The sequence below is a fragment of the Planococcus citri genome, chromosome 2 (assembly GCF_950023065.1).
Source record: "Planococcus citri chromosome 2, ihPlaCitr1.1, whole genome shotgun sequence".
Taxonomy (NCBI): Eukaryota; Metazoa; Arthropoda; class Insecta; order Hemiptera; family Pseudococcidae; genus Planococcus; species Planococcus citri.
Window position 1 is genome coordinate 44,645,320 of NC_088678.1, and position 15,832 is coordinate 44,661,151.

Here is a 15,832-nt window from a genome sequence, read left to right on the forward strand (position 1 = left end):
AGTATTATTGGATTTTCATGTTGAAATTCATCCAATAATTAGAATACATCATCTCATAAGTCATATTACAATTGAACTGATAAAATAAAAAAGTAAAAAAAATTTATTAAAGTTAAGTCCTACATAGAGAGCTTTCATAGTAAGCAGATTTTTCTTCGCAAGAAAATACTTCGGTAAATTCATTCAAATACTTGGATATTGCTTTCGTTCTGGAAATTGAAAGAAAAAATTATAATCATTTAGTTCGTTTTCAGAAAAGTAATAGGTATTCAACTACTTACAAAAATTTATCGCTCGAAGTCTTCTGGTATGTATTCTCGTGATTCTCTTTCTTCGAATTTTTTATGGAACACGATGACTAAAAAAAAGGAAGAGAAAAATGTAATCGTTTTATACTTATATGCAAGCGTAATACCTATAAACGAAGTCTTTAAAATTTTCACTCACTTGTGTACTGATAATAAAAAATAATTCTTCATTTTCGAAAGTTTCCAAGGCAGGTTGATGCGTGTGAATATTTAGATTGGAAAGTTCGTTAGTTAAACCTTTATAAGCGTATTTAATTCCAATTAAAGCACTAATCAGTGATTGTTTTTCAGTTACGTTCAAATTGGCGACATTTTTACGCAATATGCAATCTGATAAATATTGTAATAATGTTCTGCCGGTAATCTCACTGTTGCCTTCTTGAAAACTTGGATTTATTTTTTTGCCATTTTCATAATAAGTTTTGTCCACCAGTAAACTGGAAATTATAGCTTTTGAGATTTCTGTTCCTATACCGCCGTATAAAGAGGGTCTAAACAAAATTTAAAAATTGTCAAGCATTAATACAAAAACATCTTACACCAAACCAAAAGAAAAACAATAAGTTGGAATAAATAGGCAAGTAGATAGTAGGTAGGTACTTACAAACCGTATTCTTTTTCGAAAAATGGTTGCTGTAAAACAGCTGATGGTACAATAACTTTATCTACGTCAGAGTTGAAAGTGACGCTGGTAGGATTCAATACCATATTATCAATCCATCTGTCCAAAAAAATAATAATAACTAATGAAATGAAAATATTTCATGCGAAAGCAGTCAATTTTATGAAAAAAACACCCACCTGTATTCTTCTTGAGGGTTGAATAATCTCTTTTCCATGTCTTCTTTAAGAAAGTTAACGCCATACTGAATGGTTTGATAAAAGTCATATCGCATTGCATTTAATGAGGCATAATAAGAATTAACGTACTTCTGTTGTAACATGAAAGTAGGTAAACCGATCTGAATTCCTACTTTATTCAGCTGTAAAATTTTCATTGAAAAAAAAAACATTAGATAGGTATTATTTTTAATATTTTCTTAAATTTTCACCTATTTATCATTTTAAAAAACTTACTCTATCTAAAAGGTTATTCTGTAACTCGTTTTTCTTATTTGATAAAATATCTTTCTTAATCACTGTTGAAAGTTCACTGAATAAATTACTTATCTGTGCAACAAAATAAAAACGAAATTAATAAATAATCAAAATCTGACGTAGGTGATCAAATTATTTGAAGACGGGCTGATTTCAAACTTACGACTGCATTTGTTTCTTCTTGATCTTTCAAGTTATTTTCGTATAAAGATAGAAGTCCAAATCCAGCGAATTTTTGTAACGTAGCTATACAAAATTCCCATCTGGGCATTGGCTCACTTTCACCTGTGCAAAAATTTTCACATATAATTATGCAGACAACGGATGACAATTAAAAGAAAAACATTATTAATAAATAAAATGAGCAACCTATTTAAAAAACAAGAAATACTACCGAATGAAAAAGTACCTGTAAATTCTTTCTTGTATAAATTCAATGTCTCTATATATTTCTGTGGAAAGTATGGAAGATATTCCGAAATTAAACGCCAAATCAAGTAATTATTCAAACTTCTACGAGGGGAAAAATACAAATACGTATTAAAAATTATTTCAGAAAAAAATTGAAAAATCGTCAAATAACGTTAAACTAACGTTAAATCTGTGAAGCTGAGAAGTTTTGCCAAATTTCGGAAATATGGCATCGATGAGACCAATACGTAATCTGAATTTTTCACTTTGGCAAATTTTCCCAATAATATTTCATACAATGGAATCTAATAACACAAATAAATGATTTGAATAAAACAAATGTATAATCATACCTACTAAATATTATTGTTTACTTTTGCATTTTTATTTATTAAGCGAATGGCATGGAAAAAATAAACTTGAAATGTTTATGTTCCCTAAATTTGATTTTAATCAAAATACCTATACTCGTATCTCCTTCTCTCTTACTCAGCACTATTTGTGCAGTTGGTATGTAAATAGCCGTCTCAACGTCTCATTGGATCTTTTTGATAAGAATCGAAAAGTAGGTACCCAACCAATTGCGTTACCATACCTGTACTAATATTCCGTTGAGATCTCCTATCGCTATTCTTGTGTAATTTGTTTGTACATCGTCATCGTTCTCTAGAATTTCGGCGACACGTTTTTCAAAATAAAACATACTCTCGCCAAATTTAACAGCATCGGTGACTGTAGCGCCGAATAATTGAACAATATCTTTAATATAATGCTTATATAATACTATCACCTGTAAACGATAAACAACATAAGTATTTCAAAAAAAATAGACGTCACAGTGCGCGATAGATAGCGAAAAATCATTTACTTACGGGATCATTATCACTTAAAGAATAATAACTTTTATTCGGCAGGCCAAGTTGAGGTGGTCGCAACTAAAACGTAATGATACAAAAATTAAAATTAGGTAAGTACATGATCTTCATCGGAGATCAAAGCTCAATACTGAATTTGAGCTTCCATAATGAGAAACAATTTACTCTGAGATCATACCCGAATTATATTTTTAGGACTATCTGTAACATCAGGTACAACATCAACAATAAAAAATGGCGATACGCTATATTTTGAGTACAAAATGGTTAAGGTTTTTCGCAGGTCCCATGCTGATATAGAGAAGCCATGCATCACTTCCCATCCTCCTAGAAATAATAAAGCGAGCGCAATTTATATATAATGAGTAATTAGCCTTGAAATTAACTATGATCCATTACAAAGTGATCTGAGTGATCATTAAGAAGACGAACCTAATTCAGATGCGATAGCTGCCTCCAGCGCTTTATCGGTTCTGATGTCACCGACATTCATGCACGCATCATATGCAGTTTTCAATTTCCATAATAGGGAAGATGGTTCTGTCGCTACAGGAGTTGTATGGATCAATTCGTGAATTTTCCGTCTATCTGAAATTAATGCAAAATATACTCGATAATTACACATTTTTTTCAGTTTCATATCATTCGAAATTTGAATCGGTAGAACGCAGAATGTCTAGCAAGGTTCACGTAAATGAACCAAAAATGGTACAAATAAATTACGTAGCCTACTTATTTTAAATTTTGGGGGAACGATTTCAAAAGTAAGATTCATTTTATAATATTTTAAGAAGAATAATTACACGTCTTGCGCGTATTTAAATCATACGGGACATATGCGCACACACCTGTGGAACATTCCAGCGTGTTTTGGAAGGTTCAAATGAGGGGTCCTCAATCTGAATACCTACCATAAGGTCGGCGGAGGTACATATTAGGTAAGTATGTACTTAATTATTTTGTAAAACAAATATGTACTGTTGATCTGAAATTTCAACTTTTTTGGAATAGTTTCAATTTGACACTTAAAATATGAACTCGAGTTTCTTAGCAAAATATAGTCATATTAAAAAATTTGCAGACTAGTAATTGCAGCAGACTTACATTGAAATTGAAGTAATTCTTTCAAATTCCATTCACTACGATCTTTTGGTAACGGATTGGAGGCGAACCATCCGCCACAAGCGTAATTTTGTAAATTATGACATATTGACTCGTTCGAATTCAATTTGGACAATATCTGTGAAAATACACACATAACTAGTAAATTTTCAAGAAAAATATTCCGTTACATAATTTTAAACTAAACATAAATTAAGTACAATAGAAACAATAGAGACGATTAGCAAAATGGGAATTCCAAGAACAGCGTAGACCAAAACGTGATAAACACAATATTGTTTTGGAGTTTTTTCCACTTTAATCAGCACTTCCATTACCTCATGAGCTATTCCTATCCAGTAGGTACCTGAAGTTTATAAACTCATAAATTCGTTTAATTATCGTCTTATGGGAAGGATAGACCTCTCATCTACCTACTTAAAAAATAAAACCGACAAAATCATAGGCAACAATTTTATCATTTGATTAAATTAAAATTCCCTTTTCCTCGTTGATTTTCTCGATCAATGCGCTGGCGCTGGCTTGACTCAAGATACAAGGGTTGAAATCTAGACACGCCGAAGCATCTCGGAATTCACTTGAAAAATGTTTTTAAAACAATAAACGACTACAGTGTGGTCGTCGAACTGGAAATGTAATTTTGATGAGTGTACAGAGACAGACAGATTTACAGAAGTTTCAGACGAGACTATCAGACTTCACCATGAGATGCATGAGACGCTGCTCTACAGGGATAGAAACAAATAATACGATATTTCCTGTCTATATTGGTACATTATCTATTCCATTTAACGCCATAAAGTACATCTGGATCAGATAGTAAGAATTCTTTATACATGTACGCTGATCATTTTAAATTGAAAACAACCACATGCTGCTTCCTCAAATCTTTCGATTTCGACTTCAGCACGAGCAGTAGTCTATATAGGTAAGTAAGTACACGAAAGCCAGTAAACAGATTACGCACATGGCCCCATTTATTGTTGATAAATTGTGGTTAACTGCATCCCCCGCACAATATATCTACCGGATAATTGGTGGAAAACCTTTTGTTTATTTTTATAAGCGGTTAATCGATTTCGTTAATTTTTTTTGATCGTTTGAAAGACTTATGAAGTTACGGTAGATAAACCTAACGATGCATCATAGGAGCTTCGTGTATAGTACGTCTTATAGGTATCTATATATGGATATGGTGGTGTTTTTTTGGTCGACTTTGCCTTTATTGTTAGTTGGATTTTGAATGTGTTAATTTATAGACATGGCAATCTTATTATTTTCGTGATAAATAGAACACGAGAATAACAAAGTTAGCTTCGATATTCGAATGATGAGTTGGTGAAACGTTCGATTGTTTATTCTTTCTTTTGTTAGTATTTATTTTACATTGCGTTCGATTTTACTCGCGTATTTAGGCGAACGATGCCAAATAAACGGTTGGGTAAATAATAAATGCGAAAAAGAGATCTTTTCACTTGTACGATAATTAATTGAAAACGCCTTAAAATTTAATCAACGTGCGGTTAACGAGGGAATCTCTTTAATGTCAAGATAGGTATGAAAATGTTGGAACGATGGTAATTTCCAACGCAAATATGCTATTTTACGAACTTTTTAGTTTTTAACAAGTGGTGGTATGATGAGAAGGAGAGAGGAGAGAAAAGAAGAGATTCATTTTTCGGCGTTTTGAAGAGTTCCTAACTATTAACAGGTAGGTAGAACCCGTAGAGGTATAGGTATAGGACCATAGGACTACAAGTACTGAAGATGCTGGCTTGGCTGGTCTTATGTGAAAAATGATGAAAATTAGTACCCCAATTCGGATTTATTCTTCGTTTCGAGACATTCTGGAGCCTCCAGTGCGATTTTCGATTTTCTCCAGAATTTTGAAATTTTTTCAGAAGGCATGGAAATTAATTTGGACAGCTAAAAATCGAGTTGTGGCTTAGTCTCGAACTATTTAACAAGTTTATCCGCATTTGGTTCAATTTGCAGGCGGACGCCTCAAGGGCATTTTTTTTGACTAACAAAATACCTTTTATTAATCAGATTCGCACGAATGGTGTAACTTGTCTAAAAAACAATTTCTTGAATTCAAATTTTACCGTTTTGAGCCATTCTGAAGCCTTCAGCGTGATTTTCGATTTCTCCCGAATTTTTTTAATTTTTCTCCAAAAGGCCCGAAATTTACTTTGGGCAGTTGAAAATCAAGTGGTGGCTCATTCTCGACTTATTCAACGAATTTATCCACATTAGTTCCGATTCGCAGGCGGAAACCTCAAATGTTTTTTTGACCAGCACATTTTCAATGATAACTGGAGAATGCCGTTTACAGACTACGCTTGAGGTGCCCGCCAGGAAATTGGCTCAAATGTGAGCAGCCACAACTCGATTTTTATCTGTCCAAATTAATTTCCGCGCTTTCTGGAGAAGTTTCAAAATTTTGGTGGAATCGAAAATTATGCTGGAGGCTTCAGAAGTCCCAAAATAGTGAAATCCGATTCATGGGGATTGATATTAGTTCCAAGACTAACTTTCATGACATTTATTGAAAATTAAATTGATTCAGGCCACTGAAATGTTGGTTATGGGAGTTTCAGACCATGCTTTTTCCAAATATCACGGTTCCATTTGAATCGGATGAGGACACATCAAGAGATTTCCTTGCGAGAAAAATTGAAAGAGTATTGCTGAATTTCAAATACATCATAGTAGGTATTTCCAATGCAAAACTTTTCGATTTTTTGAAAAAAATTTCAAAAATTCAAGTTTGGCTTTGCCTTATTTATTTTTTTTGACAAAATCAAAATTTGGTCAAATTGAAGTAGAAAGCAGAAATTTGGTACATAGGTATTTTTTACTTCATTATTGAGCTCTCAAATGAATCGCCTGAAGATGGTTTCCACTTGTGAGTATTCTGAAGGCTCCAATGAAATTAACGATTTCTCAGTTCAAGAAAACAAAAATTACCAAATTGAAAATCCATCACCAGTAAACTTAGGTACAATTTTTCAAAATTCATTACTCTCAGTTCAAATCCAAAAATTTTCTTCAAAAATTATTACTCATTTTAGAGAAAGTCAATGGAGACTCTAGATCAACAACAACCACTTGCACAATATTTTCCTGACCTAACACATTCCTGCAATTTTCAAGAACACCCCCTTTATAGTCTGCTCATTTGGACGAATTTTGGGATCTTTTTTAGCGAACTGGAATTTCCAAAAATACGCCAAGACTCGAGAATGGCTCAAAACCACCTCCAATTGATCTTTGATGCTGAAAGCGAGTGCATGTCAGAATTCAACTTTCAAACTCCGGTTAATTGTGATTTCCAAAAATTAGTTGGAGGCTCCAGAAGTACTCAAAACTGCACGAAGCCGCTTGCAATCGATTTAGAGGCTTGAAAGAAAGGTGCCTATCTAGACCAGATGTCAGTCTTCTATTAGCGAAATTTGTTTCACCTTTTTTGGTAGCAGTTGGAGGGGAAGGCGTGCTATTTCCCATTTTGATAGGTAATAAGTATACTAAGCTTAACTATACATAATTTTTTGTACTATACTAAAATGAATAATTACCTCAGCCGAAGACCTCAAACACGAGGGTTTTGCGCAGACTGGATATTCCTTTGAATGCGACGTTTTAGGCCATAAAATTAAACACACTAATAAAGAAATCGCTAATATAATACACAAGACAGCTAAAACTAAACCAGTTCGCGTAAGTCCCGTCTTCTGTTTAATTATTTTTTCAATGCGAATTCCATTCGACTTCAAAGGTGAAAGATTTATACGATTTTTTTTACCGTTATCGTACGTTCTGTATTTACGCTTTTTATTTCTTTTCGCTAACATAGCATTCAAAGGATCTTCCAAGTCGTCTGGATGGTACGAGGCATCATCCGTTGTATCAGTGCCACCTTTGATTTTAATTTGCGGCTGATCGTGTATGCCATTTGTTAATGGCTGTTTCGCCTCGATATTTTTATCATTGTTTCGTTCATCGGGCAGGCTTTCGTTAGCGTTTTCTTCAGTCGTCGTCATTTTGTTTTGTTATAGCCTGCAAAATAGAAAAATAAAAATTTGTTATGTCAGCGTAATACGAATCGAACAATATTATACACACACCACGCCACCGTGTAAATAAATAAAGAGAGCTCGTTGCTTCTTCGGAGGCAAATAAATACGTCGCCGATGTTCAATTCAAATCAAGCGTAGGTAATATAGGTAGTAGGTACCTACTACATACATATTGTAACTAAACTAACTACGTTGTACTGTATACAAGCAAATCCTGCAATGTAACCGTGACCTACAGAAATGTATTAAATACACAAATGACTCATTTAGCGACCCGAAACATGTTTCATTCCATTAATTCTGTAAACTTAAAGTAACGCTGTTTGAATTCGATTCGATAATATTTTACTCCAGTGATTAATCGAAGCAAACTCGCGGATTTAAACGTACGTAGTTTATTTAAAAATTAGGGAATGGATTTATACACTGATCATCTAATCAAATTCACAATTATGTATACCTAGACCTACCTACTTAGAAAGTTTATCAACACCATAGTTCAGTTGTTTTAATTTTCTTTCTTCCAAAAAAAGGTCAAATTTTCAATTATTCAAAAAATAAATAAAATAGGTACATATTTGACGAAATTGCAAAACAAACTTTTTAATGACCGCAAAAAATCTGAAAATATACTATTGAAAGTTGACAACTAGCCGAATTGAATCAATGATAAGATGTCCACTGTCCAAATTCATTTCTAGCACGTTCGAATAAAATTTTTTAATGCGATTAAAATACCTACCTACGCATAAAAGTCGATATAAATCAGATGTTGATTTCGACGCATATAAATCGAGCGATCAAAAAATAGCTGCTTATTCATGACGTAGTTTCATTTTCCATGAATGTCTCCAAAATTATACGAACAAACTACGTATCATAATAGAGAAGTACATACTACGTAAACGTATTTTGTTCGGAGACTTGAACGCTAGATGGGTATAGGTGTAGGTAATGTAAGTATTTTTTATCGACGTATTTAATGACTCAAATTATTAGCTATAATTCTTCGTTTTCAATTAACTTTCTGACTTTCGGGAGTAATCCAACGCGTGAATTTTGAAATTTTTTCATAGGGAATAAGAATCAAGCACAGCGATTCATCAAATCGCAATTTTTGGGTAAAAATTGTAATCGGTTCAATAAATTTGCAATTTTAAATAATTCGAGTTGAGTTTTTCAATTCTTGAAGAGAAATTCAATGCACTTTTTAGTAAAAAAAAAAAAGAAAAGAAAAAGAGGAACTCGCCAAAATTCATGCAAATTTAATCTTTTTAGTTTTTTATTTAAAAAAGTTCAAAGTTTCAAAATTTTGAAAAAATACTTTCAAAATTGAGCTATTTTGGGTCAAATTCTGAGATTTTACTCTTCAAAAAAACGTTTAAATCACGTTTACATGATTTCAACGAAGTAAAATCTCAGAATTTGGCCCAAAAAAGCTCAATTTTGAAAGTTACTGGTAAAATCGAATGAAAAATTATCGAGCTCTTGCTAGTGTGTTTCAAATGTAAATTCTTCAATTTAGTTGAAAAAATGTGAATAAACGCCTTTTTTAGGGGTGCCCAAAGTGGGGGGGGCTCTAAAAAAAAGGTTCAAAATTACGAATATACAGGGAGCGTAATTTAACTTTTTCACCTAAATAATTGAATATATACCTCAAAACGTTACGTTTAACGCAAATCGCAGGTTTCCAGTTTTCCAGGGGTTCCCAAAATATCCAAATTACAAAAAATTGGAAAATTGGATTTTTGAGTACCAACGCAAAATTGTATTGAGCTCAAAATTTGGTAGGATGGAGATCTTTCGAATACTAATAAACTGTAAACAGCTTTTTAGGAGGGCTCAAAGGAGTAGGATCAAAATAGTGGTTCCAAAATTTCCCAAAAATCACTCCTCCCCCCCCCCCCATTTTTGCCCTCGAGAGTCGAAAATCTAAAAATCTCCTCGCATAACGTTTATCGGGTTCACACAGATATTTTACGCTAAAAAAGTTTTTGAAAATAACACTCAGTGGTTCAAAAAATTATTTTTTTATTCGCAACTTTGGGGACCCTTGGAGCCCAAAAACTGGTCATTTTGGGTGAACTAACCAGGGATTCGTATTTGGGGCATTTATTACAACATTTTAAGAGTGGTTCAGTCGATAACTGTCTGGTGCCAAAAAATGGCCTTATCGATCGATACTCCTTTCGAAGAAAATTTATCGACTTTCAGGTATTAAGTATGACGTATGAACTTGGGGAAAAAATCAATGAATCGCTGAAATTATGGCAAGCTTTCAAAAATGGCTTTTTGATATTTTGTTCTTAGACTTTAGGAAACTGAGGGAAAATCATGCGTGTTCTTATCGCTTAAATTTCATACCAACGGGATCAAGTTTCAAGCAGAAAGAAAGCTTATCCACGAGTTTAATACGTCGCGGAGAGGAAACTTTACCTCTTTTCCCACTATTTGGTCAATTTGATGATTTTTGAGAAATCATTTACTTATAACTGGTATACCTCTTCAGAAACTCCGTACATATCCAAAACATTAGAATTTCACATTCCATAAATACGAATACAATTTTGTGTGGCTAAAATCAAATCCTGGACCATTCTGAAAATGTATTTATTGTATACTAACAAAAATAACACTGCAAAGAAAGCACCGATTCTTAATTACGTACGTGGGTAGGTAGACTTGTAAAACACATTAATGTGACCAACATCAAAGAACATTGTCATTTTTCCCACGCCCAAGCAGTTATATTAACATACTGACGGTTGAATGAATGTGTAATTTTTTAAAGAACGAATGTTAGAAATCGAAAGATGTTTACGCTTAGAATACAAACGGAGTAATTATTCAACATGTATATCTATAGACAACAGTGATGGGATATTTGGTAGCTGAAAATTGATTCAGGTTTACCTTTTTGGAATTTTAAAATGAATTGGCCAATGAACTAAACATTAAGATTCGTATTTACTCAGTACATCGTATATACACAGAGATATGAATATTTTGAAGGGTAAGGCATTTGAAAGATAGTTCAATACGCGTTAAAATTTCGCTAGATAACGCGATGACTTTCCGGTTACTTGCTTCCTTTTTCAATTTCCTCGCGCACAGGATCTTGATAAAAGAGCAAATGTACATCATATACCTACCTACTACAGCTCACACATCTAGAAATGCATTCGTCATTACTACAAACACAGAATCCTCGTAAATTCACGAGTATATATAGCTAGAGCACATAAGTACATACATAAAATGACATTAGGTAGGTATAAACAGTACAGAACTGCAATACATTACGCAGGAACTAAGGTAGAGATTTTATTAATTAATGTGAATTTTTAAAATATCATCGAGTCCGAGTCTATGCAAAATCACCGAACCATTTTTTTTTTTCAAATCAGTCGTTCATTCAATATCCGGAAGCCCCAAACATGTGTTACAGGCACAGTTTCCGGGGAAGTTTCAACAACGCATCAGTATAGTCACATACTTGATACCGGTTATTCTGTAAAAGTTAAAATCGACACGCACCGGTATTAACATGGGTCTTTGATAGGTAACAAAGGCATTTTTCTTTCATACCGTTTTACAACAAGTACCTACTTTAAAGATTCGCCGAAACACGTCTTTTGTGAAGAGAAGACTTTAAACGTGAGAAGGAAACATTTTTCAGATTTATCAGCTCAAGTCAAATTCACCTCTTTGATACACGCAGACTCCAGGCATCTTTAGATGATGTAAACTGGGAATGCTACTGAATATTTTCAAATTTTTCTCTCGATTAGCTATATAAGGAACACATTTTTTGATGTGATCGCTAATCAACTGCGTACAAAATTACAGATAATACGTACAAACGTTATTTTTTTTATAAACTTGTGCATACATACAACTATTAATGACCAGCAATCCACTCCTCACTCCAGATGGTACATATTTCGCAAACTGGCGAACAGCATGGATGATAAATCATCTGTTCGGCATATGTGTCTAATTCCTTAGTGTCTATAGGTTCGAATATAAGTATACGAAAATTTTATTACGTCCACGTTTTAAAGTCTATTTTCAACTTGGAAACAATACATACATATCGAAAACACTACCTAACCGATTTCACTCATTGATTGGTGGGTGGAGCTGGAAATAATATAAAATCAGTTTTTGCTCGTCTTTGTCTCGTCGTCGGTAGGTAGGGTATGTCATGTCAAAATACTAATATATGTATTATAACTATGAGCTATTCTATGCATTATATTGCGAACTTGTCTGCGACTACCTAATAATTAACAGCTACCTTTAAAAAATATATTTCCTGGGCGATAGTCATGGCTGGGTGCAATGTACTCCTGAGATTTTTCTCTCATTCATAACAGTTCACAGGCGAGAGTTTTCAATAGGTACCTTATACCTATGAGGTTTCAACGATTTCGTAGGTGGGTGAGTAGGTAGGTAGGTAGGTAGGTAGGTAGGTAGGTAGGTAGGTATATTTCCAAAATAATCAATATATTTTTGTAATTACAGAAAGTGTCTCGGACCAATGGACTTTTTGACAATTAGGTAAACTGGCAAAAATTATACTTTTTCCAAATTTTCGTCAAAAAAGCCAGAACAAGAACACATACTAATACGCAACTTTTGGAAATAAAGCAAAACTTTTTGGCAAATTTTTGACTAGAAAGTGAAAATGCGAGGCCAACAATTTTAGCTAAAGGCTGAGCTTTTTTTGACAATTTTAAGCTAGCGAGACTTGAGAAATTTTTTTAAAGTGAAACTTTTTGGCAATTTTTGGTTTTTTTAGGTAAAAAAAAACAAGATTGTTTAGTAGGTAAAAAACGAGATTTTTTGTCAATTTTTGGAAAAAATTGTGACTTTTTAGAAATTACAGGCAAAAAGATATACTTTTTTGGAATTTTTGTCAAAAAAGCGACTTCTTTCACACTTTTTTGACTTGGGAAATGTTGGCAAAAAGTGAATCTCGACGATTTCAGATATTAAATTTGACTGTATAAAATGACTTAATTATTGAGATTTTCAAAAAAAAGTCAATTCTAAAATTCTGAAGCCAAAAAAATAAACTCTTCACATAAAACACTATATATATAGAATATCTCTCAAAATACGAACTTCCAAAAGCTTTTGCCTTGACTTCGCTTGAAGTTGGCTAACATTTTAAAATGAAAGTGAAAATCGTGATAAGTTGTTATTTTTATCACTCACAATTCAACGTGAAACACCTCGCTGTTTTATTCGGCAAAATTATTTTTTTCTTGGGTTATGGAGGCAAATCATCAGTCGACAGCTCCTAATCAAATTTTGTCCCTGCGAAATTTCGAGCCATACAGGGTGCCCAGAAATATCGTGAACCCCCAAAAAGTTTTTTATTAAAAATATAGGTTGGCAACGTGAAATACGAGTAGATGCATATGATTGGTGGAATGTTATCATCTCAGTCTAACAACCAATCACGAGCAATCATTATTATCATTCACTGTGACCAACCGAAATATTTGGCAGAAAACTGTGTTAGGGGTTCACGATATTTCTGAGCACCCTGTACTTGCCTTACCTATTGATTCGTCAAATAGGCAAATATCAAAGCAGCGTAAACGCAATCTGAATTAAAGAATATTATCATCTGCCTAATGAAAATTTGAAATTTCTAAAACGATTGAACCATCCGTCAACATCTCGAAATCAGCAAACCTTTCAAACTTCCTTTCTGGTACATACATACTCGTAGAAGAAACTACCTCCCTGATCAACAACATACCCTCGTATGCTGCTTCCCTTTTTAGCGTTTAATTCACATTGGTGGTAACGAAGCAGCTGATTTTGGCGCGAAAATTATAAAAGGGTCAAGAACTCGAGGGTAATTTTGCCAGAAGAACTAAATCGCTCACAACCACCATGAGGTGGGTGAGCTTCCATGTAATCTTATTTGGAAAAAAGCGATACGAAGGGGTGAAATTATCGATTTTGTTTTTAAAAGATGCCGAATGACGGAAAATAAGCAAGTATTGATATGTTCTTCCATTAGGGATGATGAAAATATAGTCAATTATGTGATCATTATTTGCTAAGTATAGATAGTTTCTCGTTTGAAAGAAAGACCAGATTCAGTCTGTTTACCCAAGTAGGTACCTACACCTACCGCTACCAGACTTGCATTTCCAAGAAAGGTCATTTGAATTTTTCCCTAGAAAAACATCTAAGGTGTTTAAACGTAATCTGATGAGTGATAACGATTGGGACGTCTGATAAGGTTTATAAAATTTCACTGAAGGTGGCGAAAGTGCTAATGATGCCATGATTTATTTTTTTGGGTATTCTGAGAAGTTCCATCATTCAGTCTACCTCTTCGGCTCTTTCAACTTCAAATGGACTGAATTGAATATAAATAATGTCAATATAAATATTGTTCATTTTAATGTGTGCTCGCGACGATGGCTCATTTAATCAAACTGAGAACACTGAGATATTCTAAATTTGTTTGGATTTTGGATAGTATAGGTAGGTAGTTACTCATACACATTAACAGATGAAAAACAATTGTAGGTAGGTACTAGGTAGCATCTTGCAACTTTTCCAGGACAAAATGATTTCATAGAAGTTCCTTCATTTCTCGACGTAGGAGAATATTCAATATTATTCATATATTATTTCGAACGAAGACACGAATAGAGCTGATTCACATTTTACCGGTTCGCATTGTCAAAAACTTACAGTCTTACAGTAAAACTTGTTTATATCATTTCCTTTCTCAGAATATAAACTTGAGATCATATCGTGAATATCTTAGTAAAACGCAAATCACCTAGGTAAAGGTATTCAAGTGTAGGTCTGGTATACATATTCAACTACTTGCATCCAGTAAGTTGAGTACCGTAACGATGCATAATTCGCTAGCTATCTGTCGAAGTACCCACATTTTATAAGTAGGTAGGTATAAGGTATTTTGAAAGTACCTCTGACCTGTATACTGATAACTCGAGGATGGCTGGCACGAGATGTATGCAAATGCAATAAATTAAAGCGTTATACTGCAGCAAAAAAGCAACTTCATGCTCAACTGTGGCCCTCGGGCTACCGTTGGCAAAAATTCGCTTTTTGTTTTTGCAACGCTATAGCAGAGACTGAAGGTGTTAGTATGCTGGTATGTTGTATTAGTTGAACTGGTCAGGCTCAGGCGCCTATACCTATACAGGTACACATAATAATACATACATACAATGCAAACCAATGTCCATATCCGTGAATAACAATGCTTTCAAAAACAACACCAGTTCTACGTATACTTACATTTATTCAGCAACTTCATCTGAGATGGTATAAACCGGGAAAGTTATTTTTCGAACACAACACGCACATGTCACTCGAATAAAGTAAAATATCACCACAGCACATAAGAAGAACACTGAGACGACGACGATACACAAAATAATGCAATTATCGCGCAAAAAACACCGGCTTTTGGAACAATACGGCGAAAAAAACGGAACTACATCACAATGAATGATCGCAAAAAGAAAACAACGCGAACACGAGACAATACGTTCGTACAAACCGAACTAGAATTTCACGCTGAAATGAACGAACGTCGAACGGGTTGTACTTCGGTAAACAGCTCTAACAGCTCTACAGGTAGCTATCATACATCAAGGTATCAAGGTAGAGAAGGAATAGTTACAAAAAGCGAAAACCTGGTCATGGAAATGATCGTCGTCAGTTGTACCAAACCCAGTTCTCCATTCTCGCCGACAGTTGAATACTACAACTAACTACAATACACTTGGAAGAGCGGGAGCTGCGGCCCCAACAACACCACATCAGTCGCATATTAATTGAAAAAGAGGGGGCAAAACCTGGCGCATTACAAGTACGTAACGGTTTCGTCTTTCGAATTTTGAGATTCAATTCATGCGATTCATATGGG

The 15,832-nt window shown here is 34.0% G+C and overlaps 1 protein-coding gene across 1 annotated transcript; it reads right to left on the reverse strand.

Moving 5' to 3' along the window:
* Nucleotides 1–85: 85 nt before the first annotated feature.
* On the reverse strand, nt 86–15,673 carry LOC135835965 (endothelin-converting enzyme 1-like). The gene is made up of 16 exons (XM_065350495.1): nt 15,199–15,673; nt 7,393–7,873; nt 3,797–3,932; nt 3,125–3,280; nt 2,871–3,019; nt 2,690–2,752; nt 2,413–2,607; nt 2,001–2,122; nt 1,816–1,919; nt 1,570–1,691; nt 1,386–1,478; nt 1,110–1,291; nt 913–1,029; nt 448–799; nt 282–358; nt 86–209 (listed from the first exon to the last, which is right to left on the reverse strand). The coding sequence occupies exons 2-16, from the start codon at nt 7,855–7,857 to the stop codon at nt 113–115; spliced, it is 2,430 nt and encodes an 809-aa protein (XP_065206567.1). The 5' UTR covers nt 7,858–7,873; nt 15,199–15,673; the 3' UTR covers nt 86–112.
* Nucleotides 15,674–15,832: the final 159 nt, after the last annotated feature.

Excerpts from the sequence above, each read along its gene's own strand:
- LOC135835965 (XM_065350495.1), bottom strand. The coding sequence starts at position 7,857 with ATGACGACGACTGAAGAAAACGCTAACGAAAGCCTGCCCGATGAACGA. Across the intron at positions 2,123-2,412 it reads TCAACGGAATATTAGTACAG|ATTCCATTGTATGAAATATT; the intron begins GTATGGTAACGC and ends TTGTGTTATTAG. Across the intron at positions 210-281 it reads ACTTCGAGCGATAAATTTTT|AACGAAAGCAATATCCAAGT; the intron begins GTAAGTAGTTGA and ends TTCAATTTCCAG.